This window comes from Carassius carassius, chromosome 12 (assembly GCF_963082965.1).
Source record: "Carassius carassius chromosome 12, fCarCar2.1, whole genome shotgun sequence".
Taxonomy (NCBI): Eukaryota; Metazoa; Chordata; class Actinopteri; order Cypriniformes; family Cyprinidae; genus Carassius; species Carassius carassius.
Genome location: NC_081766.1, coordinates 15,213,556 through 15,240,177, shown reverse-complemented (window position 1 = coordinate 15,240,177; position 26,622 = coordinate 15,213,556). Strand labels below are relative to the sequence as shown.

The 26,622-nt window shown below is 36.8% G+C and overlaps 1 protein-coding gene across 1 annotated transcript; it reads left to right on the top strand.

Annotated features, from left to right (window-relative positions):
- Positions 1-1,041: 1,041 nt before the first annotated feature.
- LOC132154213 (cadherin-10-like) lies at positions 1,042-21,083 on the top strand. Its single transcript, XM_059562798.1, has 12 exons — positions 1,042-1,172; positions 6,536-6,896; positions 11,612-11,906; positions 14,200-14,319; positions 14,827-14,994; positions 15,492-15,679; positions 15,764-16,017; positions 18,514-18,650; positions 18,754-18,875; positions 19,014-19,122; positions 19,307-19,558; positions 20,261-21,083. The coding sequence occupies exons 2-12, from the start codon at positions 6,678-6,680 to the stop codon at positions 20,749-20,751; spliced, it is 2,355 nt and encodes a 784-aa protein (XP_059418781.1). The 5' UTR covers positions 1,042-1,172; positions 6,536-6,677; the 3' UTR covers positions 20,752-21,083.
- Positions 21,084-26,622: the final 5,539 nt, after the last annotated feature.

Below are 26,622 nucleotides of genomic sequence, written 5' to 3'. Positions count from 1 at the left end.
CAGCACCCCATCACTCTCCTTCTTGGTCAAATAGCCCTTGATGTCTTCAGTGTGACTCTACAATTTTCATAGTCTTGAAAATAAAGAAAACTCTTTGAATGAGAAGGTGTGTCCAAACTTTTGGTCTGTACTCTATCTATATATATATATATATATATATATATATATATATATATATATATATATATATATATATATATATCTATATATATATATATATATATATATATATATATATATATATATATATATATATATATATATATTTATTACCCTATTTGTACTATTAGAGTTGTGTTAGAGAAATTATCATGAATTGTACAGTTAATTGTTTCACTGAATATCAAATGGGTCCATTTATATTATTAGTCAAACCTTTTGGTACCTAAACATATTTTAGTTTATAAATCAGTTTTAAATTGTATTTTTTTCTTAACATATGTCGGAAGTCTTGTATGTGAAATTTAAGATTTTCATTTCCCAAAATCCATATTTTATTTTCAGATGATGATGTATTCTTTATTTCTTTTTAATTTCCTGTTACTCTTTCTATGCTCTTTACAGCATGAAACTCCTCCTTTTGTTGAGAAAGACTGCTGGCTCCACTGAGTGATCTGATTTATGTTTTCAGCTGAAAAATCTGACAGTTATATTTGTGCTTATGTGTGCGATGAAAACCGCCCTTGCGAAAACCATTGTAAGGCTGATAAGCTTTGTTAGGTTTTTAGCATGTCACGGATATACCTCGGGTTTCTGCCCTTTACCAATGTTTTTAGTCCAAGATTTAATTATTGAAAGTCATCATGACTGCTGAGTTAAACCCACTGTCCTCATTTCAGTGCCCTGGTCTGTAGCCAACACTCCCCTCGCTCCCTCCTCCCGGTCAACTCCATCCCCAATCACAATCTTATGAATGGCAACCAATCAGAGCCTGTTCCCCTCTGCAAACTGCATCCTTGTCAAGTAGAGCAAGAAAGAAAGGATGGAGCAGGAGAGAGAGGGCTTTATGTGTGAGGGAGGGAGGGAGAGAGAGAGAGGCAGCTGGAGTTTCACACACAACTGTAGTCAGTCTTGGAATCTGAGCGCTGCCAAGAGGCCAGTACAGAAGCCAGCATCGTACTTCCATGAGGATGACATGCTCTCAGATGAGCACAGGAGTCTGTTTTGTTAAGGTAAGAGCCTCATGCATCTTACTCTTAAGATAACGCCAGCTTATCTAAATGGCATGGAAAGAGCTTTGCAATTTTATTACTAGTTTGAAATTGTTGCTTTGGAACTGACAAGAGGCCAAACTCAAATCTGAACCGAAATACTTTGGAATGCTTGATTGTGCATGGAATTTCATTTTTCCATGGTAATAACCTCATCATGGATTGGATTTTTAATGTAATAGACTTGAATGACTTCTGCCCTTTGTCATAATGTCACAGACTTGCCAGCCATCCACTCTATCGATCAATCTCTCTCTCTCTATATATATATATCTATCTATGAATATATATATAACACACACACACACACACACACACACACACACACACACACACACATATATATATAAAATAATATTATGATATATTTATTTAAATGTAAACAAAGTGTGATATTCTTCAAACCATTCCATATCTAGTTTAACTTTATCACCCACAGGAGTCACAGCTGAAGTTTCTAAAATCATCCCTCTATCCCTATCAGTTTCATTACACCATCGCTTTTTACAAGGAGGTGTGCACACGTTTAGAGGTCTGCGTGTGTGTTTGATCTTTGACATAAAACATATCACAGCCGACGAAGGGAAATTGCTTTCATGCCCCACTGTCTCTGTTTGTGATCCTTAACCCAGGGTTTCTGCTAAAGCGCTGCAGATTCTGTAGTATGTTGGCAAAGCTGTAACACTAAGCCTGCATAAGCAGCACTCTGTGTTTGAAAATGTTCGTGTCGGATATCCATGAGCCTTTTCTAGGTTTCATGACAGTTGTTTGTATCATTTGTGACTGTGTAAGTTAAATGTAAGACTGTAAGCAAATCTCTTTGAATGCTTTACCACCAATAAGGAATAATTCTTGACTGTGTACCTAAAACATCATTGCATATTGTCAGTTTAAACCATTCTTAGACTTGAGTTTAGAAGTGATTTTTCTAGCTGTGCTTCTAAACTCAGCCAGTATATGCAAACTGTGATGTTTACATCTGATATGAAAACATAATGGCATGACTGTTGCACACGAATTAAAGGGCACACTTCCTCTGAGCTGGTGTCACATGTATAATTGCCTTTTAACATAGAGATAAATCATGAGATAAAGCCCCACATGCTTCCATTCAAGGAAGCTCTCTCTCTCATTTTCTTTCTTCTGATATCATCTCTCTCTATTTCCCTCTGCCTCAAAAAGAGGCATTTTGCCTCATAAATGAGTTGAAAGATCCAACCAATGTATTACTTTTCAGGGAGGTAGTGAAATAACATTTACGTACATAGTGACTTGAGGAAGTGACCTATAAAAAAGCATTTTAGAAAGGTCAAGGATCTTGCATTCATCTGAATTCTAGTCATCAGTTAAACCCCTAGCACTGGTATTGAACATTTCCAGTATCTGCAACTGTGTACCACACATCCCTCCCTCCCTTCCTCTTTGCCCTTCTCTTACAACACGCATCATTTTTTTAATCAGACAAGACCTCCGTCAGCTCCTGCTGAAATTCACTTTTGAATTCATTAGATCCTCAGAGCCACGCAAAATCAGAAAAAGTGTTCTGTCTAATAACTCGGGGTGTAAATGATTGCCTTGAGTCTGTGAACCTGGCAGAATCAAAGCCGATCCTCCAGGCAGGCAATCAACATGGTGCATGTCTGATCTGTACCAAAGTTTCAAAACAAAGAAGACAGGGCATTAATATTGCAAGGGAGAGGCCAGCTGTGAGAGCCGTCCAGCATGAGGGATGGAGTGATTGCTAGCTTCATACAGAGAAGAGAGGAGAGAAAAAGGTCTTGGGCTCCCCCAAGTGGTAACTGTTGCATCTGTGGCTTGTTGTTGGTGTCAAATGCTACAGTAATGGATATAATCGTGTTTTCTGTGCCTTAAATGTAAATGTTACTCACTAGAGCTTAAATATATGCAGTTATGTAGGAGATTTAAGATGCTGTACATATGGCAAGGACGGTCATGGACATAGAAATCTGAATTAGATTTGCATATGCACCTGGATAGCACAATTCAGGCAAACAGGAAAGAATAAAAAGTGTGTGTGTGTGTGGGGGGGGGGGGGGTAGATATTATATGTCATTACTCAGCCCAGATTTGGTTCCATGATAGCTTAGATACAAGGACTAAGTGTACTTGACTTGGAGCTGCGGGCATTAATGCTAATTCTCTAATTAATAGCTGATATATGGCACGTCCCGAAAGTGTATCTAATGCCCATCTCTCTCTTTCCTCAGCCAAATCACTGACCACTTATACCTTAAAATTCATGAGAAGTCAAAGGCTGCTTATTATGCAGTGCACATCTAGAATTAATATTCTAATAAGGTTCATGGAAAGAGTTTAAATTATAACTGCAGCTTTTAATCATAATAATAATCAAAGTGAATTACATGTTACAAAACAGAAATGGTTTCTATGCCAGCCGGGGGCAAGATGGAGAATTAACAAGGAAATACACAGCACTTAATTAAACAACATTAAACAGTCATAAAGATATTTTGACAGCGATATGGCCTCTGTTTTCATGCTGAATGATGAACACAACAAGCTATTTCAAGAACTTAAAAAAAAAATTGAACTGGAAGGTATTTTATTAGTGAAAATTCCATTCCTATTGACAAGAGAATTGGTTGAATTGAATTTATTCTGTATAAAAACAAAGAATTATGGAATGTGATGAATTTTCTGAAAAGTTAGAGGTCAGCAATGAAGTGGGTGCTCTTAAATACTTGATTTTGATTGATCAGCTGTGGCATTCAGTGGTCTGAAATTTTCAATTAGAGTGAAACAGTCAGATTGGAAAGTAAAAATCCTATTCATTTTCAATATAGGAGAACTGATTTTTAACAATAATAACTTAGAAACCTTTAAAGACCTATTGTGAGCTACAAGGTCAATCGATGGTATATGCTTTTGTTGAAAGCCTATCAGCACACACTATTTCAACTTACTTTTATCATTTCAGATCCATGTTAAAAACTGCATTTGTATATTACTTTATTACAGCACTTTGGCCAACCAATGTTGATTTTGAACATGCTTTATAAATAAATCAGAACTCAAAAACATATTTTTAAATAACAGTGTTTAACCTGTATTCCTGGAAAAAACTATATCACTCATAATACAGAGAAATCTACACCAATCAGAGAATTTGTGCACTTTAGCACTCGTCCATTTCCCTGAAGCACCGCAAATGACGTAAAAGTCAAACAAATATGCAACATCAAATATACATGTGTGTGTGTGTGTGTGTGTGTGCGTGTTGATTTTATTTCCATAACGTTCACAAAGCTTTATGGGGTTATAGTTGGTTTTTCCTTGTTAAAACAATTAAGTACACAATCTTGAATTTTTGTTCGATATTTAAATAAATTTTTGCTTTAAACCTTCAAGTTGGTTTGGTTCATGGATTATGAGACTTTCTATTTTATTTGTTGAACACTGATGCATTTGCTTACAGCAGTTCAGAAATAGTGGCATTAAATATATCTCAGGACAGGCATTCAAACATTTAGCAACATTAAAACTCTGTTTGCAACTTATAAGAATGTGCTTGTGAAAAATCCTTTCTAAAAGGTGAAAAGTAGGTGAGTAATGTTTCACTTAGTCCCACTTAATTGAATGTATCACACATCAGCTGTCATGCTTAAACACTCAGCCTGAAAGCTTAGGAATAAACACAGCAGCAGGCCACTCTGCCAGCAGCAATCACTATTTGAGGCAGCGAGCAAGAGCTTTTAGGTTGTGTGACCAGCATTTGAATCTAACCCTAGTCATTCTGTGACATATAATCAAGGTCCGTTATTGATCCCATTACGCATGTTGATTTTTCTCGGCTCTGATGTAGCTATAGCACCCCGTACTATAGTACTCTCTCTGGAAATCGATTTGGATGTGAAACATATTAAGAGGACAAGGGAATAAGGAAGATGCTTTGGAATAAAAATCTATTTGCAAATGAGGATTGCCACTTCGTTTACTTGCAGACTTTGGTTTAATAGTTGTTTGTGACTGCAGAAAAAAAAAAATCACACACAAGATGTGAACATAATTTAAATCAATAAATATTTTCAGAGGTGGTGCTGAAAATCAGTCTCTAGAAATTGTTCTCTAATTTCACACTATTTTACTTGATAGTCATATATGCAGATTAATCTCTGTATATTTTAATAAAACATTCCCCACAGAAGTAGGCCAGCTAGTGTATATAGTTCATTATAATGTTTTTTTTTTTTTTACCCCAAACCAGTGTTTATTTATTTATTTTTTTTATCCCAAACCAGTGCAAATCCTGGTCCAAGGCAGATAAAAAAAATAAATAATGGTTTGGTATTTGCTATATTCAGGAAAAAAAAGGACTATGCTCAACTAAGAATAAAGAAAATAATTACAAATAACCAAACTAAATGCAACAACACAAATAAATTGTCATGATACACTCTGGGAAGGAGACGCAGGAGAACACTTTGATAGAGGGTTTAAGCCAGCAAACAAAGGTTTTACAGACAGGAACTCTTTACGAAATTTACAATACCAGATACTGTCTATTTGTTTATACAGTATGACTGTTGTCTATATTGCCCCACAGCAGATTGTAAAAATGTAATTGGTCATATTGATCACAGTGCCATTCATAAAAAAAAGATACAAATAAATAAAAATCATGCATTGTGAATTATCATTGCTAAATTAAAGATCTTATTTGATCTTATAAAGATCAAAATTAAAAAAAAAAATGTATATAAGAAACAAGTAGGCTATATTATCAGTTCCTCTTATGAAATGTGTTTTTCTTTGCAATATGATTCAACAGTTCAACATCTGATGGTTAAAGATTTATAAATGCAATAAGAACAAAGCAAAATATGCTACATGTTCTGCAAAAAAATTGCATGTTTATTCTATTAATGTGTAACCTAAAAATTTATTCTAATAACATAAACACTATTAAAAAGGAATTGTATTCATTTTTTTTTTTCATTTATTCATCATCAATGTTTTTAATATGTCGTAAATAATGGAACATTTTTGGTTAAACAGTGATAACAATATGTCCTGACCATGACCCAGACCTGGTGTACTATGCCATCTTAGCTGTGTTTACCGATGCAGGCATTTCTGTTAATTGCACAGGCATGTTATATATGCAAGGCTTTGTGTGAGGCTACATGTTTGATCTTTTGTGAATAGAATACTGCATGAGGGCCCTGTGGGATATACTCCATGGACAACAAAGGGATTACAGTGTAAGAAATGGGTGTTGCATCTTGACAAGGGCTGCTATGACCTCCAACAGACTAACTTTTTGCTTTGATTATTTTTTATAGGGAATCAAAGGAGGATCAAAGTCAATTCTACAATGTCAGGGTTGCTGATGTTGCCATCTACATCACTTTTAATTCAGCACTGCCCTCCCTTCTTAGCTTATTAATAAGGAGTCACTGCCGTTGTGCCGATCGATTGGCTGCAATGATAATGAATCACTTCCTCTGGCTGCTTTCACTGGTCTTTCCGCATCTGAGCTCTCCAGTCATATTGCTCGAGAGGAGTGATGGGAATCTCTTTCACTTGAACCATCTGATTAAAGGAGATAAACTGGTGCTGCACAGATCCAAAAGGGACTGGATGTGGAGGCAGTTCTTCTTGTCGGAGGAATACATGGGAAGTAACTATCAGTACGTCGGCAAGGTGAGTGTCCACGATAACACAGGCCCAGAGCAAGCCTTCTTGTCTAGCAAAACAGGGCTTGGAGGAGATGCAAGCACTTGAGTTTTGCATTATTCTTTAATTTTCCTGAGTTTTATATGGTTTGACACTGGATTTAAACAGCGCTGTGTGGCAGGAAATTTTTAAAACTTGATGCCATCCTCAAAGAACTTAAAGTAGCACAAATATGAATTACACACTCACTGAGGCATGAATATTCACAGAGGCAGAGAGACAGAAAGTGAACAAGAGAGGGAGAGAGAGTAATTTTGAGACAGAATGCTTCGTACCAGGGTTTAGTTTTTTACCGCTCTCATTTCCAGGACAAAGTGCCTCCGCAGAGACCTGACAGGAATCAACAATTATGGGCTATTTCACTCACTCTTTTTCATTCCCCCAATTGACTTCGAACCCATCTGCAGTGGCTGTGTGAAGGAAGGGACTGCAATTCATCAAGCCGCGGTTCAGAGGCATGCTATATTTATGCCACATTAAACATGAAAGAGGAGTCCATACTGACATTCAGCAGCACAGTCCCTGTTATTAAAACACTGACAGTGCTGTATACATACAGAAAACATAGAATACATCAAAGAGGCTTAGAAATGAGTTATTTTTCCTGCAATATATAATTCTTGTTAAGCATATAACACATACAAATAAGGGCACTTGGTCAAAATGGTCAATGAATGTTGGGCATTCTACAGTCGTGGCCAAAAGTTTTGAGAATTACATAAATATTGGAAATTGGAAAAGTTGCTGCTTAAGTTTTTATAATAGCAATTTGCATATACTCCAGAATGTTATGAAGAGTGATCAGATGAATTGCATATTCCTTCTTTGCCATGAAAGTTAACTTAATCCCAAAAAAAACTTTCCACTGCATTTCATTGCTGTCATTAAAGGACCTGCTGAGATCATTTCAGTAATCGTCTTGTTACCTCAGGTGAGAATGTTGACGAGCACAAGGCTGGAGATCATTATGTCAGGCTGATTGGGTTAGAATGGCAGACTTGACATGTTAAAAGGAGGGTGATGCTTGAAATCATTGTTCTTCCATTGTTAACCATGGTGACCTGTAAAGAAACGCGTGCAGCCATTATTGCGTTGCATAAAAATGGCTTCACAGGCAAGGATATTGTGGCTACTAAGATTGCACATAAATCAACAATTTATAGGATCATCAAGAACTTCAAGGAAAGAGGTTCAATTCTTGTAAAGAAGGCTTCAGGGCATCCAAGAAGTCCAGCAAGCGCCAGGATCGTCTCCTAAAGAGGATTCAGCTGCGGGATCGGAGTGCCACCAGTGCAGAGCTTGCTCAGGAATGGCAGCAGGCAGGTGTGAGCGCATCTGCACGCACAGTGAGGCCAAGACTTTTGGAAGATGGCCTGGTGTCAAGAAGAGCAGCAAAGAAGCCACTTCTCTCCAAAAAAAACATCAGGGACAGATTGAACTTCTGCAGAAAGTATAGTGAATGGACTGCTGAGGACTGGGGCAAAGTCATATTCTCCGATGAAGCCCCTTTCTGATTGTTTGGGGCATCTGGAAAAAGGCTTGTCCGGAGAAGAAAAGGTGAGCGCTACCATCAGTCCTGTGTCATGCGAACAGTAAAGCATCCTGACACCATTCATGTATGGGGTTGCTTCTCATCCAAGGGAGTGGGCTCACTCACAATTCTGCCCAAAAACACAGCCATGAATAAAGAATGGTACCAAAACACCCTCCAACAGCAACTTCTTCCAACAATCCAACAACAGTTTTGTGAAGAACAATGCAGTGGCTCGGGGACCAGAATGTTGAAATTTTGGGTCCATGGCCTGGAAACTCCCCAGATCTTAATCCCATTGAGAACTTGTGGTCAATCCTCAAGAGGCGGGTGGACAAACAAAAACCCACTAATTCTGACAAACTCCAAGAAGTGATTATGAAAGAATGGGTTGCTATCAGTCAGGATTTGGCCCAGAAGTTGATTGAGAGCATGCCCAGTCGAATTGCAGAGGTCCTGAAAAAGAAGGGCCAACACTGCAAATACTGACTCTTTGCATAGATGTCATGTAATTGTCGATAAAAGCCTTTGAAACTTATGAAGTGCTTGTAATTATATTTCAGTACTTCACAGAAACAACTGAAACAAAGATCTAAAAGCAGTTAAGCAGCAAACTTTTTGAAAACTAATATTTATGTAATTCTCAAAACTTTGGCCACGACTGTAGACTAAGTACTTTTGATAGGGTACTTGGCTAGGAGTCAAATTTTAATTGCAGGTAGCAAATCCACCTTATTTTTCAATGTGAAAGTAAAGTATTTTTTTATTCATGTGTGAAAGTTCCGGTTCATAACCTCTATAGGTAAATATATATAAATAATTAAGAGCAGTGATCATAATTCAAACAATATATTAATGTTGTGTTTATTATTACGACAATACATTAAAATATTAGGATAAGAAATATCTATTTGCAATTAGCAGTTTATACAGTACAGCCACAAATACCTGGAAGCCACATACATTTAATGGATACGTCCACTCTTACATTAAGAATGAGTTGGAAAAACTAAACAAACTTCAAATTGAACAAGTGGACACCGATACAGATCTTGACAGGGAAGTCAGGAGATAAATTTAGCTATCATTTAATACTGTGTAAAGGAATAAAGGATTTAAAATTTGTATCCAGGTCTTGTGATTTCAGCTATATTAGGTATAATGAATATTACGATTCAATCGGATTCTGGGATTCATGATTCGATTCTAGAAAGATTATGATACAGTCATTATTGATTATTTTGCTGTTTAAATGCAAAACGCTAGCTAACTATTTTGTCGAAACCGAGTTCTGATTTCAGATTCAATTTTAATGTAAGTCTCGCTGTCCTTTTAATTTGTAGAAAAGGCATCGCAGTCTCACTGAAATAATACATTGTGATGGTAGGAGTGAGGCTTTACAAAACATTGAATCAATTACTTTGCAAACTGATTGTTGACTAAGGACATCTGCTTGTCCTTTCCGTACAAATGCAACAAAGTGTAACCAAAGTGTAATCTACTAACAGCAGAATACACTTGATTGAAAATGTTGATTGAAATGATATAAAAAGTATATCATAATGAATCCTTGTTTGTTCAAATCATGACTATGGTTTGGTATGTGCTCCGAAACACTGTTTCGAAACAAAAGATTCAAAAAGGTTTAGATTTATTACAAACAAATCACTTGTACATTAAACACTGCAGCAGAAATTTACTAAATCGAGGGTTTTGAGAATTAGGAGTGTATAGTGTGTAGTGTCTAAGTCAGAGCACAGCTTTTATGTAAGGCCAGATAAATAGCTGCTTTTGGAACATTCTGCTTTGTGATGTTTTTTTTTCGTCTTTCATTTGCCCTCTCCATCAGTCAGAGTGGATAACATAAAGTGTTTGTTATGAGATCCTGCTGAGTGTGTTTGAAGGGTCAGCTGGTGGACTCAGACCACTAGCTATTTCTAAAAACAGCCTTTAGAGCCCAGGATAAATGCATTAAATGGCCATGACTCTGACCAGATGCAGGACCTGCATCCGCACACATAAATGGACAAAACACCTGCTTTTTTGATTCACTGAAGCATGTTAGAACCCATATAGTCTCATCACACTGGTTGAAATTTAATTAAGCATCCGATGGTGACAGTTGGACAGCTTAAGGGCAAATAAACTCATTTAAGGGAAACTAAATGACCCAACCAGTGGGATGAATCAGGGTGATTCTTCAATTAAGGGAACTTTTCTGTCCCCTCCTACGATTTTAAAGGGAAAAAAATGGAATTTTTAATGTCTTATTTTTTTCATGAGTCTTGTCTAACATTTAAAGTGTTGCAGTGAAGAATTTTATATTTTAGGCTTGTTCTTACACCCAGACTTTAAAACCTTCCTTTATAATAAATAAAATAATAAAAAATAATAATAATATAAAGTAGGGAAATTCTAGTTTACACTATTTTATTTTGTTTTATTTTTTTTCTCAAATAAAGTGTTATTTTATATTATTATTATTATTATTATTATTATTATTATTATTATTAGGCCATTTCAAGAAGACAAACATGGTAAAACAGAATTTTATTAAATGGCAAAAAAAAAAAAATAACAAAAAAAAAAATAATACATCAGTCTGTTTTGATGTAATACTATATAGAGGACAGTGATGAGATCCAGTTTTATGAGTTTATTCCAAGTGGCAGGATAACAGTAAGGACAAAGTTGGCAATAAATACAATTCTGATTAGTATTATCACTATTAAAATGAAAAGTCATGGAAATCAATCATGTTCTAAAATGCCTAGGAACATTTTGTATTTTTAGAAATGCAAATGGAAATGCAATGAAAATGCGGTGGTAAAAACGGACTAAAAGCTTCATTAGTATTTAATGGAATAAGTTCTGAAGACTTGTACTCTTAAGACTGTGGCTTTTATGTGTTTCTATTGTCCCTAGAGAGTTTTCCCTCCAAAAGATGATTCTTCTAAGCTGCTAGCCATGATTGAAAACAAGTCTAGCTGGTTAATAAAACATGACAGCATATCATATTAACATTTTGTTGAAGGAAAGGCTTTCATTTACTCTACAGTGTTTGATTTGAAAATATCCTCAAATTATTGTGCATTCTGATAAAAAAAAAGAAAAAAAGGGTGAAGTCACAGTCTGTTTTCTGTCCATGCAGCTTCGCTCAGACAAAGACAGAGGGGATGGAACTGCCCGATACATTCTCTCTGGGGAAGGAGCAGGCACAGTTTTTCGTATTGATGAGAATTCTGGGGATTTACATGCTACACAGAGACTGGACAGAGAGGAAAAGGCCTCTTATACACTGCAGGCCCAGGCTTTCAACAAGATCACGGGGCTCCCTCTGGAGCCTGCCACTGAATTCATTGTCAAGATACATGACATTAATGACAATGAGCCCAAATTTACCAAGGTTGTCTACACTGCCAGTGTACCTGAAATGTCAGATGTCGGTGAGTGGATGAAAATTACTTTTTTTCTCTGTGTTGTTATTTAAAGTGCATTTACTGTTTTGCTGGAATACTGCACCAGGGTATGATATTCCTGTCATTGAAGTTTTTTAAGGTCAAGGATGCCTCAGTGCTATTGGTTTTTAGAATTGTTTAGTTTTTTCATTCTTCATTTGAAGTCTTTGGAGCATGTAGTGTTATGGAGTAGAGCATGTAGTCAACAGTGAGCTACACTTTCACAACATTTTGTTTTCTTTTGTTTTATTAAGGTTACTTTGTTTTGGCTTTGAATTAAATGTGCTGTATGTAGGAGTGACACCGAGTGGTTGAACTAGGTATTGCAGTCCAAATTCAAAATATTGGAGAGGGTTTTTTTTTCACCCAGCCCCTCCTCCTCAGACAGACATTCCAGCCCGGAAAGAACATTTTCATAGGAGATTAAGTGATATTAGCACTGTTTTTCAGATAAACCGGTATGTTAACTTATCTTAAATATCTGCAAACATATTATGGTATTGTTACGCTTTAGTGGAGTCAAAAACTGACATACAGCTCCTTAAAGTCTTTATTTTGTTGTTAAGTCTTTCATATTTTCTATTTTTATTTCATTTGTATTTATATTTTAGGGATGTTTTGGCTTTGATTTAAGTCTTTAAACTCAAATGTTTTACTCAACATTACTAGCAGAGGATTTGGACAAAACTGAGTTAGACTTTGACAACAATTTGTTTTGTGTTTTTAATGTTTTGTTTTGTCTTTGATTTAATACTTTAACATGTTGACCTATAGTTACACAACATTTTCTGCATGATTTATTTTATTTTTATTATCATTATTATTATTATTGTGTGTGTGTGTGTGTGTGTGTGTGTGTGTGTCCTGAAATTGAAAAACAATAATGAGTAGAAAATAAAAATAATAAACGAGTTATAGCGCCACATAAATTATTTAAAAAAAACACAGAAGAATTTGATGCAGTCAAGCGGTCTAGAGACCATAACATACTAGGAAACATTCTAAAATGAGTTCTGGCATTTTCTATTTATTATTTTGTGTTTGTTGCCGCATAAGTTAATAAAAATATCTATAGCAAATAAGACCGGTACCATGGTTGTATTAATAATAAGAAATAATCCTGTTACCTAAACATAGCAGTTTTCTAGGAATCTAGGAAACCATTTTCAGGTAGTCAAATGCAAATATATGTAAATATTAAAACCAATGCCCGCTAGGCACTGCCTCTCTTGAGTCCTGATGTAGTGCCTGATGGAGGAGATTCTATTTGCTCATCTTATCACATTTTCTATTTACATCTTATTCCCATTCGCACATCATCTATCACCACTGTCTCACACAATCAGTGACTCTGTGCTAGCAGTGACACTGCATCATAAATATTCACAGCGCATGAATATTCAGGAGATTCATGCTGCTTCTCAGTAATATCATAATAACCTCTGGTTATCCCATTTCCAATCAAGTCAGTCCTCAAGCAGTGAAGCAGTCTGTTTGGTATCATCTCCCCAAAGAAAATCTAATGATGCTCTTCCTTCTCTGATATGGGTTCTCATGTTCAGCTGGAATCTAATATAAGGGGCTGTACATCTTATTTATGAAATTATTACCCTCAATCAGGTGCAAAGTGTCATCATATTATGAAGCACTCATTACCCTCTGATACACAATCCTGGGACAAAAACCAATTCCATCTGTGTTTTCCAGTTTAAGGAATGGTTAGAGGCACTGTAGACTTTGAATCATAAGGAATGCTAATAATTCAGTTCAGAAGCTAAAAAAGCACCCAACTATTCATTTCCTTTTCATAACTGCACCCCATGATAATCAGTTTGTTGAGAGCTTGGTTTTGAATATCATATAAATGTAATTCCAAACACAATCCTTACCCGAAAAAGTTGTGTATAGATGCTAATTGGTTTAATCTTAATATTAAAGGGTCTGTATCTTCTCCTTATGTTCTCAATTATGCTTGAGTGGAATATTGACATTTGCCTCAGATGCTCATCCTAAAATGACTATAAGGAGAAATAAATATTGGCATGCATGTCAATAAATGTAATGTATTTAAAAAAAAATATGAGAAGCTAATTATTTCTGACGGCAGACTTTTGAATTTTGGCAAATCTGAGGACATTTTATTATATTGAATCAGAATCAGAATCAGATATTGTTGATGTTTTTTGGTGTCTCCATAAAAGAGAAGAATGAGTCTTAATCAAACATCTCTATTTGCTCCCCTTTCCATTCCTCAAAACTTGTTTGTCTCTCTTTTTTATAGGTACTTTTGTAATAGAAGTCAATGCCACTGATGCAGATGATGCCACATACGGGAACAGTGCCAAACTAGTGTACAGCATCCTGCAAGGGCAGCCCTACTTCTCTGTGGAACCTGAGACAGGTGAATCCTCCAAACATCTTGTTGAAAACATATTCTCTGCTGACATACTACAACGATGGATGCCTGAGGCCATTTGACAAAGTGAGGCAGGGATGTGACATTTTATGTGGAATGTCTGAAGCATAAAGATCACACTGCTGCACCTGGCTAACACATCCAGCTACAACTAGAATATTTGTTTTACACAAAATAGAATAAAACTTTGAAATAAAACAAATTACTATGCTGGGCTTGTTTTATTACCTTTTCTGGGAAGAATGGAAGTTAGGTTTGATAAATGTTCCAATATAAAACTTGCGGATGCAAAATATTAAGATGAAAGTATAAACACAAGGAAAGGAAAACACTGTCCCTTTAAGAAAGTAGTGCTATAAGTTATTAGATAAAATATTAAGAAAAATGTTAAGTATAAGTTTCTGTTTAGTATGCAGTAGGTTAACCCAGAATTGCAAAACAGCCATCATTGCATTAAATTGTAAAAAAAAATATATATTTTTTTCTGTGTAGGAATTGTCAGAATAGCCCTTTCCAATATGGACCGAGAACTGCGGAATGAGTATCATGTGGTTATACAAGCCAAAGACATGGCAGGACAGATGGGTGGTCTGTCTGGAACCACCATGGTCAACGTCACCCTTACAGATGTTAACGACAGCCCGCCACGTTTTGCATACAGTAAGATATCACTCACTTAAAAATGTTTTTAAATTCAACATGAAGTGCTACCCATCTATTGTTTAAACTGTTTTTTCTGATATATTGTACTTCTTGATCTGTGAGTTGTATATCTGATGCATTTCCAAGTGAGATGGAGCTAAAAAAAAACAAAAAAACAATGAGTTCACTAAAATACTGCTTAAATAGCTGCTTGCTCTTGGTCAAAATTGTTGTTAAAATTCTAGCATGGCCAAAGGGACATCATAAAAAAAGGCTTTTCAGAGGAAGAGCAAGTTATTTGATTTTTGATTAAAATATAACAAGGACCATTTTTATTGTGAAGAATAACATGCACCAATGAAAATACAACTAGTATTTCCCATGAAGAATGCATTTAGTAATTAAATAGGATAGATTTTGACTTTAAAGGCCAAAAAGGGCTTAGAATTAAGACCAAAAAGGGCATAACATTCTTGTATATGGTTGAAATGAACATAACCTCTTTCCTTTTCAAGGTTCTTACCACCTAAGCACTTATGAGTCAGCAGAAATCGGATCAACTGTTGGACGAATTAAAGCCAATGATGGTGATGAGGGAGAAAATGCTGAAATGAAATACAGAATTGTAGATGGAGATGGCAAAGAATATCTTGATATAATAACAGATGAGATGACTCAAGAGGGTGTTATCGTTGTCAAAAAGGTAAAAACCTGTATCAGTGTTTATATGTTATGATTTATAATGCTACAAAAATATTAACAAACACTCTTCTTCATCTTCATACAGAAATTGGACTATGAAAGCAAGCGTGTTTACACAGTGAAAGTGGAGGTGACTAACACACACCAGGACCCTAACTTCGCTGTTCTGGGCCCATTCTTAGACACAGCCATCGTCAAGGTCACGGCCAAAGATGTAGATGAGCCTCCTGTCTTCAGCAGACCTCAGTTTGTCTTTGAGGTCAATGAGGACACACCAAAAGGAATAGCAATTGGAACTATTACAGCCTGGGACCCTGATGCCACACATTACCCAATCAAGTGAGCATTTTAAATATTTAATTATTCAACAGTTACTGCAGGGAATTCACTAAAATGATTTGCACCCACGATAGCATACGGTAGTTTATTTCCACACACTGTCTTCACTGCATCCAAGTCTCTAAATAGATTACGCAAATCAGAAAATTGCACACAAAAAAAAAATAAATAAATAAATAATCTGTTGAATGTAATTCCCAATATTGCATGTTGCATTTTCTCCAGGTTGTGGAAGATGCAGCACAATACTGCAATCTGACACATTTCACTGGGATGGCATTGCTCCAGTGCCTGAATCAACTCTTTAAAATGACAAAAATGCAATCGACTGCAAATATATATATATATATCCAAACGGTGTGTTTGGGATATATGCCCAGTTTAAACTCTTCTTCTTTATTTGATTATGATTTGATGAATTGCTGCCTGTGATGCCTAGAAAATGTACACAAACACAAATAGTGCTGACGTTTGGTATATAAGGCACAGTGGGATAATTTACAAATCTCATAAACTTATATTTTATTCACAATAGAATATAGATAACATATCAAATGTTGAAAGTGAGACATTTTGAAATGTCATGCCAAATATTGGGTCATTTTGGATTTCATGAGCGCTACACATTCCAAAAATGTTGGGACATGTAGCAATAAGAGGCCGGAAAAGTTAAATGTACATAAAAGAAACAGCTGGAGGACCAATTTGCAACTTATTAGGTCAATTGACAACATGATTGGGTATAAAAAGAGCCTCTCAGAGTAGCAGTGTCTCTCAGAAGTCAAGATGGGCAGAGGATCACCAGTTCCCCCAATGCTGCGGTGAAAAATAGTGGAGCAATATCAGAATGGAGTTTCTCAGAGAAAATTGCAGAGTTTGAAGTTATCATCATCTACAGTGCATAATATCATCCAAAGATTCAGAGAATCTGGAACAATCTCTGTGCATAAGGGTCAAGGCCGGAAAACCATACTGGATGCCGATCTTCGGGCCCTCAGACGGCACTGAATCACATACAGGAATGCTAATGTAATGGAAATCACAACATGGTCTCAGGAATACTCCCAGAAAACATTGTCGGTGAACACAATCCACCGTGGCATGCGCTGTTGCCAACTAAAACTCTATAGGTCAACAAAGAAGCCATATCTAAACATGATCCAGAAGCACAGGCTTTTTCTCTGGGCCAAGGCTCATTTAAAATGGACTGTGGCAAAGTGGAAAACTTTTTAGAAAACTGGGATGCCATGTCATCCAGACTAAAGAGGACAAGGACAACCCAAGTTGTTATCAGCGCTCAGTCCAGAAGCCTGCATCTCTTACGGTATAACAACATATGCTCCCGTCCAGACGTTGTCTCTTTCAGGGAAGAACTTGCATTTGACATGACAATGCCAGAAAACATACTGCATCAATAACAACATCATGGTTGCGTGAAAGAAGGATCTGGGTACTGAAATGACCAGCCTGCAGTCCAGATCTTTCACCCATATAAAACATTTGGTGCATCATAAAGAGGGAAATGAGACAAAGAAGACCTAAGACAGTTGAGCAACTAGAAGCCTGTATTAGACAAGAATGGGACAACATTCCTATTCCTAAACTTGAGCAACTTGTCTCCTCAGTCCTCAGACGTTAGCAGACTGTTATAAAAAGAAGAGGGGATGCCACACAGTGGTTAACACGGCCTTGTCCCAACTTTTTTGAGAACGTATTTTTCCCTTAAAATAATACATTTTCTCAGTTTAAACATTTGATATGTCATCTATGTTGTATTCTGAATAAAATGATGCAATTTGAAACTTCCACATCATTGCATTCCATTTTTATTCACAATTTGTACAGTGTCCCAACTTTTTTGGAATCGGGGTTTGTATGTATATAAAGTTTACAAATTTAAAATTGTTTTGTACAGTGAAGTGTCAGAGTAATGTCCACAATTGGCTCTGAGAACAACAACAAAAAAAAACAAAAAAACTTGTGACTTGTGGTTAATGGGTAAAAATAATACAAAATTATGAGGTAAAGTTTACAATAATAAATAAATCTCATTGTGAAATACAAAGTCACAATTATGATTGGAAGTCACCATGATGAAAAATAAAAGCAGATAAATTAGGCCGAATAATTTAAATAAGCCACAATTCATTTAAAGTAGATCAATTGCAAGAAATGACATTTTTTTGAGATCTAAAAGTTGCAGGAGATATAAAGTTGCAAGTATTAAAAATAAAGTGGAAATTATTATTTATTTATTTATTTTATTCATAGGCTGAAATGGGCTTCCATATGATGCCATATGGTTATAAAGCAAACAGATATTTTATAATAAGAAAAAAAATAATCATCATTTACAATAATTCCCTGGCAGATGGCATTTGTCTATTCCGATCCAGTTTATAATAAATGTTATTGAATGCCACCCTTTCTTCAAACTTCAGGGAATGTCAGTGACTGTTTTAGCTATTTTTGTTTCTTTCTTAAACCTGTCCATAGATATGCAATAGATCAACACACAGACCCAGAGAGACTCTACCACATCGACCCCAAGAATGGATCCATCACAATTATTAAATCTCTTGACAGGGAAGTGTCAACGTGGCACAACATCTCAGTCCTGGCCAGTGAAATGAGTAAGTAAATACATGCATAAAGAAATAGCCGATGACACATCATATATATATTTATATATATACCGTCTGCTTTACATTGTGTTAATCTATATTATTCCTCTAGATAACCCTCATCAAAGAAGCCGTGTTCCTGTATTGATAAAGGTTTTGGATGTGAATGACAATGCGCCAGAATTTGCCATGATTTATGAGACATTTGTGTGTGAGAATGTCAGAGCAGGGCAGGTATTTATACTTTATATTTGCTTTTGACTGTTTAGCCATAAAAGTAAAACAAAAAAAATACTATTAAAAATATGAATGCTTTTTATATACAATGCAGTCAAGTGCAATGCAAGTTCAAAATCATGTCTACCATTCCAGCACATACAGACTATCAGTGCCATCGACACAGACGATCCTCTTGTGGGTCATAAATTTGTATTCAGCTTGAGTTCAATGAATCCAAACTTCACCGTCTTTGATAATGAAGGTGAATAAATCTTTCCTTTGACATTTCAATCTTGAATCTTATGGAAAATGCATGTGTTTAATCTTCTTTTCTGTTTTGGCACCAACAAAAACAGCTTTATTTTTGCTGTTGTTTGACTCAGCATGAGATAATATCTCCAGCTCTGACTGTTTGAATGTTCTCTTAACCCCCACCTCTCCCACAGATAACACAGCCAGAATCCTGACCAGAAGAAGTGGATTTAACAGGCGTGAAATGAGTGTCTACTATCTGCCAGTAGTTATCTCCGACAGCGACTACCCCATCCAGAGCAGCACCAGCACGTTGACCATTCGTGTGTGCAGTTGTGATGCCACCGGCAACATGCGCTCCTGCATTGTCGACGCGTTGCTGCTCTCTGCTGGTCTCAGCACTGGGGCGCTAGTGGCGATACTTCTCTGCATTCTCATCCTGCTTAGTGAGTTTATGCAGACAGTAGGGTTTTATAATTTGCATCATAGCCCAAGGCATGCTTATTTTATTTATGTATTTATTTTTTTTTCATTAGTCTTCACCACTTTTATTTTTTTTGTTTTCTTCTTTTTTCTTTGTTATCTACGTGCTCCATATTTTAAACCTTTTATATATATATAAATGTTTAAAAGTGTAGGTGTAGTGCACCGTCTAGTATTATTGGAGTCTAGTGGCATTTTCTCATTTAATGCAAGTGAGAAAAATGTTTCAAGTTTGAAATATAACATATCTATAATTTAATAGTAATTTATGCAGAAAATTCAGAAAAAAACTTTTTGTTTATATTTACAATATTTTTTTTACTTTTTTTCTACTTTATTAACTATTAATCGCATGGAGAAAATACTGTATTTCTAAAATTAGTTTGGGGGGTGCTGTTTTAAGTCATGAAAATGCATTTAAGTTTAGTTAGTTTAGTAAAATCTGAATGTAAGCTTGTGGCTTTAAGATGACTAAATGTCCTGCATACATCACCAGAAAAGTATGATCCATTTTGATTTAAAATTACAAGTAAAATAAAAAAAGATCTAACAAATAAAATGCATGCATGAATGAATTCTTCTCAATAAGATTTTTTAATTTTAATTTCATGCAGACTTTAACAATGATAACACTGACACAGGTCTATCTCTTCACTCTTTTCCAGTGATTGTGGTGCTGTTCTCAGCTCTAAGGAAGCAGAGGAGGAAGGAACCGCTGATCATCTCCAAAGAGGACGTCAGGGATAATGTAGTCAGCTACAATGACGAAGGTGGCGGCGAGGAGGACACGCAGGCCTTTGACATCGGCACGCTGCGCCACCCAGAGGTGATCGAAAGCAACAAGCTGCGTCGCGACATCATCCCAGAGATGCTGTTTCCCTATCACAGACCTTCACCCATGAAGGAGTGCGCAGATGTCAGAGACTTCATTATAAGCAGACTGCAAGAAAATGACACAGACCCTTCCGCGCCTCCCTATGACTCTCTCGCCACTTACGCATATGAGGGCAATGGATCAATTGCTGAGTCACTGAGCTCTCTGGAGTCTTCTGTGACTGAGGGAGACCATGAATATGATTACCTCTCTAACTGGGGCCCGCAGTTTAAAAAGCTTGCTGAAATGTACATCGGGAAGGATACGGGAGTTGCCAACTAGGCTGCCGTTCAATGACATTCATATTCTCTGTATGTACGCTCAGATCTCACGCTGTGCTCTGAGGCATAACTTGAAAGAAAGAAAGAAAGAAAGAAAGAAAGACAAGGATACTTCACAAGTCCTCTTTCTTTTGTTTTCTACCAACATAAGCTGAATTTCACTTTTATGATGGATTTTTTTTTGTGGACGGTGTTGTGGTAAGGTGATTTTATGTTAATAGGAGAAGTGATTGTGATTTAGATTTTTGTTCATAAAAAAACAAAACAAAAAACAAACCTTAACTGAGGAGCAAAAAGAATGGATGATTTTGTGACTTTCAATACATGGACAGTGAAAAGACTGCCTGTTCCTCTTGCTTTGATGATGGTGGAGTATCATGCATCACAAATCAAATTTTGGTTTCTTGATGTCATGACAAAAATAATTAATGAGAAAAGATTAGGTTTCTTAAAATTCTACAAATGCATTTTTTTATGTTTTTAAACAAATAGTTGCCAACTAAAAATAAATAAATAAATAAGAATCTGTTAAAATAATTTTTCCAAACTACTTTCTTTGGTTCCCAAAATATACTCGCTGGCTCAATTTAGTAAAGATTATTTGTGAATAATGTTTAAATGTTGATGTATATCTCACACAAAAAAACTATTGTTTGACTTCAGAAGTCTTAGAATTTTGCACACAAGTTGTGTATGGAGTTTTATTTTTATTTTTTATGTTGCTTTTGCTTCTTTTTTTTAATCTTGAGAGCTTCAGATCTCATTCATGGTGACTGAATTCAACAGAACAATTAAGAAAGTCTTAAAAAATTATTTTCCACAGAAGAAAGTATGCAATACAGGTTTGGAACAATGTGATGGTGAGTAAAAAAAAATCAGAATGTTATTTATTTATTTTTTATTTATTTTGCTGAACTGTCTCTTTAACATGACTTCAGTTATATTGTCATCATTTAAATGTTTCATCACAGACTCTGCCTCTCTACACAGCTTGTGAAGTGTTCTCTTGTTGAAACATAATTTCAGCATTATCCTGACAGCACTGAAAGCATACAAAGGAACGGGGGAGCATTTCCACATCTGTTTGAGATGTAGTTCAAATCAACTTAATTTGCTTGTGTGGAGTTTGCATAATTTTCAAAACTGCAGATTACACTAAATTCAAACAAGAATACTGCAGTACACTGAGCTTGTGTGAATGAATGTTGTCAAAGTGTTTTATATTAACATTTTTTAAGTATATATTTTAATAAAAAAAAAAAAGAATGCACTTACAGCCCCCTAATTTTTCTGTTAATCTGCTTTTTTAAGGTTTCATTACATCTTTATCACTCACAAAGGCCAATAAATAAGGTCTTTTTTTCCAAGAAAACTGAGCTTAAAACCACAATAGGCTCATATACTGAAACAAATTACATTTCAAGAGGTTTATCAAATTTTGATTGATTAGGAGAATATATCAAATCAATTAAAATAATCAAAACAGTGACAGGACTTGGCTGTATCCAACAATACAACAAAGTAGATATTAGATTAACTTTATGTGCAGTTACTCAATGCAATGAATACTAACAGGAATGTAGACAGCGTTGCAGTGATCCATCTCTTGTGAGACACCAGTCAAGTGTCAGCAAGATGGAGAAGATAATGTTCCTGTGAGTAATTTTACTGTCCATGATTTATACCCACATCAACAATATAATAACACCATGGAAAACCGAATCTGAGATCGTTGGCATTCTAAACAAGTTTGATTCATCCAGTCTTGTTCATGATATGATGTACTACTATGCAGCACTGCAATTTTTGTGCAGTTTTTCTACAAATGCCGCCTTCTGCAAAATGTAAAAATTTTTGAGGCAACAAAACTGATTCACTGTCAAAATGGAATTAAATTTTATAATTTTTTTCCCTGTTCATACAATTAATTTGAAGTCAGATTTGGGTGGTTATGAAACCTACCAATAATGTCGGAGCATCCAGCACAGTCACCTTGTGACCTCCAGCAATCAGTGTGAATGAGATATCATGTATCAGTGATACAGAAGAAGTGACTGATTCACTGAAGTGAACCCACAAGCAATAATGTCCTTGTTTTTTCATGGTCTGAGCAGTACAGAAGGTGGACAGCTAAATCGTTCAACAGGCCCACACAGAGTCTTTGCCCACTGCATTCAGTGGAGAGGTCAGCAGACTTATGAAAAACAACTGACAAAAATGTATAAATATAATCCACCATTGCATGTTCATCCCACAGATTCTGCACAAAAATAGCACTTCTGTGAAATGTGGAGATGAAGTCCAAAGATTCAGCCTGGGCCTGCTGATCATTCTTTTATGAGCAACTTCATCAGTGGTCACATGACCTCAGCACAGGAGATAATGTCCCTCTCCATCTTTACTCCATCTTAATGAGCAATTACCATGCTGTCAACTAACTTGTTAGCAAAATAACTTTTAGAAATACACCAGTATGACAGTTATTAGCTACAGTTTACCCTATGAGGCATATAAATAATGTGGCACATTTCATAATTCATTATTTAAGTCTAACAATTTTATAGATGACTGTTGCTGTAGATTTGAGCTCTATTTTTATTTATTTTATTGTTTTTACAATATGTCTTTTTAATTTACAGAGAAATTATGCTTTATTATGCTTTTTTCCATATTATGGAAAATATTCAAATTATAAATTATAAATTTGTATTCAAATTATAAATTCTAATGTCATGTTGTGTGATATGTCATTACATGGTTTGCAGATCTTGTAAAAAAAAAAGTAAAAAACTGTGTAAAAAAACAAAACAAAAAAACTATAATACTGTTTATTATAATTACCACTTTTTTGTCTCACAATTCAGACTTTTTTCTTGCTTTTCTGAAAAAAAAAAATTCAGATTTGCAATTTATAAACTCAGAACTATAAATAAAATGGGTATAAATTTGAGATTCGAATTCTGAGAGAACATTTATAGATAGATAGACAGATAAAGGGATAAAGGGTTGCAATTACCTGTTTTTATTTTATTATTCATTGGAGGAAATAGGCTTCCATAAGAAGTATACTGTACAATGAGGGAACATGTTGCATAATATCCATTAATGGATTACTAAAACATACAGTGCCACTATTTCTGAATATATGGAGCACCGTATTGTGGATTGCTCTTGAAATCCAAATGACCACTCAGTTCAAAGCAATGCAACCCTTGATGAAACCTTTTAGAGTAGGATCATTTATAATATCTGTGGATGAAAGTTGTGCTGAACAGCATGCACTATATGCAGGGTATTTCAGAAACGCACAGTAATTGAGGTGCTGTAGGAGGGATGGACCTCACTCTCTTTCAAACAATGCTCCATAAATAAAACACTTCAGCTCGCTGTATGAAGTGTCATTCACAAACTTTCAGCACAAGCTGCGCCTCCCAGCACAATGCTAAAATCATACACGGGCACTTGAAGTATTCATTTGCAAAATGATGAGGGCTAAAACAACTTTTACAGTGAGTGGAAGACACTGACTTTAAATAATGAAGTTTGATGTGGGAAAAAAAGAGCATAAATGCTATTTTCCAGCAACTATATATATATATATATATATATATATATATTAGGGGTGTAACGGTTCACAAAATTCGCGGTTCGGTTCGATACAATACACTGGTGTCACGGTTCGGTTCGGTACGTTTTATATACAGCAAAAAGAAAAAATTGGCAGATAAATTTCCTTGATTTTTAAAAAATGTTTTATTTATTAAAACTAACAAAGTATGTTTTTTTTTTTTTTTACATTGAACAATGATGGAGCTATTCTTTACCCATCTTCTATGGTGTTTTCTTAGCAGCATACTGTATAAAACAAAAACAGCTCCTTATAAAAAAAAAAATTAAAATGTTATATTAGTTATGAACAAATACAAAGATGTAACTTTTTATATGGAACTCTATAACTCTTTATATTGAGTGTGTTTTTACTCAATTGGTTCTCTATAGGGCTTATGTTTTTTGGAACAAAGCAGGAATTACGGTCCGTCTGAAATGGGCTCGTGAAGGAATATTGTAACGGGGCTCAATTACATTAAGCATGTTCTTAAAACCTACGTTTTCCACTACAGAGTAAGGCGCTCGCTCACTCAGTACGCGCTGAAGGCTCATTGCAAAATGGCTAATGCGTTTAACAGACCAGAAATAGAAGATCCTCCAATAACCAACAGGTCTGGTGTTTGGGTGCACTTTGGATTCCCTGTAAGCTATAATGGTGATGATAGAATGAATGGTAAATAGTAAGGTCTCATATCCGCGGCTATAACGTAAATGTAGCCTACCAATCGCCGTGGTGATGTCTTTTGCCCTGTCTGAATCCGTTGGAAATGTCTGTCTAAATGCTGCGGGGATAGTTTGTATGTTCTCTTACGAGAGCTCTCTCGTACTGCGTCTTAGCTAAGACGCTACGGGAAAAGTCTCTTTTCACGAAATACTGAAGCAAAAAATTATCCTTAATTTTGTATTTTTGTAAAGCGCATTTGCAGCAGTACACAGCCATAGGCGAGACGGCTCGTTCGCTCATTGGCTTGTTCTGCGGCAACTGCACAGCCTATCGAGCGCGGGCTGATGCAACATCAGACCAATAAGGGCGCTTCGCGCCCTTCTTGCCACTTCCCGCCGAAACGGGTGTGGCCCAACCTATAAAAGGAGCTCGAAAAGGCTGACTTACCTGATTTTTCATCTCTTCAGCGAAGCTCACGCATCGCTGGATCACGGAGGAAGCAAGCGCCGTCTGAGAAAGCACATCAGCAGGACGAGACATTCTGAAGCTGCTGGCATCGCCGCCTTCCATTGCCGTTCCTGCTGCGCTATCCGGCGCCTATATCCTTTCAATCCTGTTATATACAAGCTGTTCTTTATGTGTGTGTGTGTGTTCGCCCTGCGACACACACTCGTAAAAGAGCTCGCGTCTTTTTTAAGATGCCTTCCTGCGGCTCGTCAGAGCCCCACTCAGCGAGGGAGACCGGTACGTCATCTGTGTCTCCTGCCTGGGTGAAGATCATGCAGCGCTCGCTCGCTGACGGCGGATGCCCCCACTGCGAGCTGTTGCCATGGTGACTCTGAGGACTCGCCTGGCCTTTTTCTCTGAGCCTGCATTCTCCGCTGCGCTGAGGCGCCGTAAAAGCATCGCTTCCAGCGGATTCCGGAACCGTCTTCAGCTCAACCGAGCTCGCCGGTTCGCCCTGCTTCACCGGCCCCCCCTGCATCGCTTCCCGGTGGGCAGCGCCCGCTGTTTGCCGGCGCGTCGTCCGAGGAAGTCGATCTCAGGGCCGCGTCGGGGGAAGAGGACACGCGCTCTCTGCTAGCTTCGGGCAGTGAGGGCTGGGCGAGCTCCGAGGATCTCGCGCCTTCTGCTCAGAAGCCCAGCAGACGAGCTGACATCGAGAAGGAGTCGGGGCGAATGATCGTGTTGGCCGCGATGAGTCTCGGCCGCGAGTGGTTTGCACCAGCGCCCCCCCCTCTCGTTCCCGGCTGGATGGTATTTCCCTTTCGGATGAGCGTACTTCTCAAAGCCCGCCTCATTTCTTCCTGAGCTTCTCGAAGAGGTGGCGAAGGCTTGGAACGCTCCATATTCAGCACGAACTCGTTCGTCTGTCTCACTAGCATTCTCCACACTGATGATGCTAAAAACAGGAACTACCACTCACTTCCGCCGGTGGAACAGGCGATAGCGACGCACCTTTGTCCGCCCTCTGCTGGACGGCGGCAAAAGCGGTGTTGCCATCTAAAGCCTCCTGTGTGACGCTGCGTCGGCGCTACTAACGATGGCTGCTTCATCGAAGCGCAGGTGTACGAGTTCCGCTGTGGCCGAGCTCTCACC

Excerpts from the sequence above, each read along its gene's own strand:
- LOC132154213 (XM_059562798.1), top strand. The coding sequence starts at position 6,678 with ATGATAATGAATCACTTCCTCTGGCTGCTTTCACTGGTCTTTCCGCAT. Across the intron at positions 14,320-14,826 it reads CTCTGTGGAACCTGAGACAG|GAATTGTCAGAATAGCCCTT; the intron begins GTGAATCCTCCA and ends TTTTCTGTGTAG. Across the intron at positions 19,123-19,306 it reads CACCGTCTTTGATAATGAAG|ATAACACAGCCAGAATCCTG; the intron begins GTGAATAAATCT and ends CCTCTCCCACAG.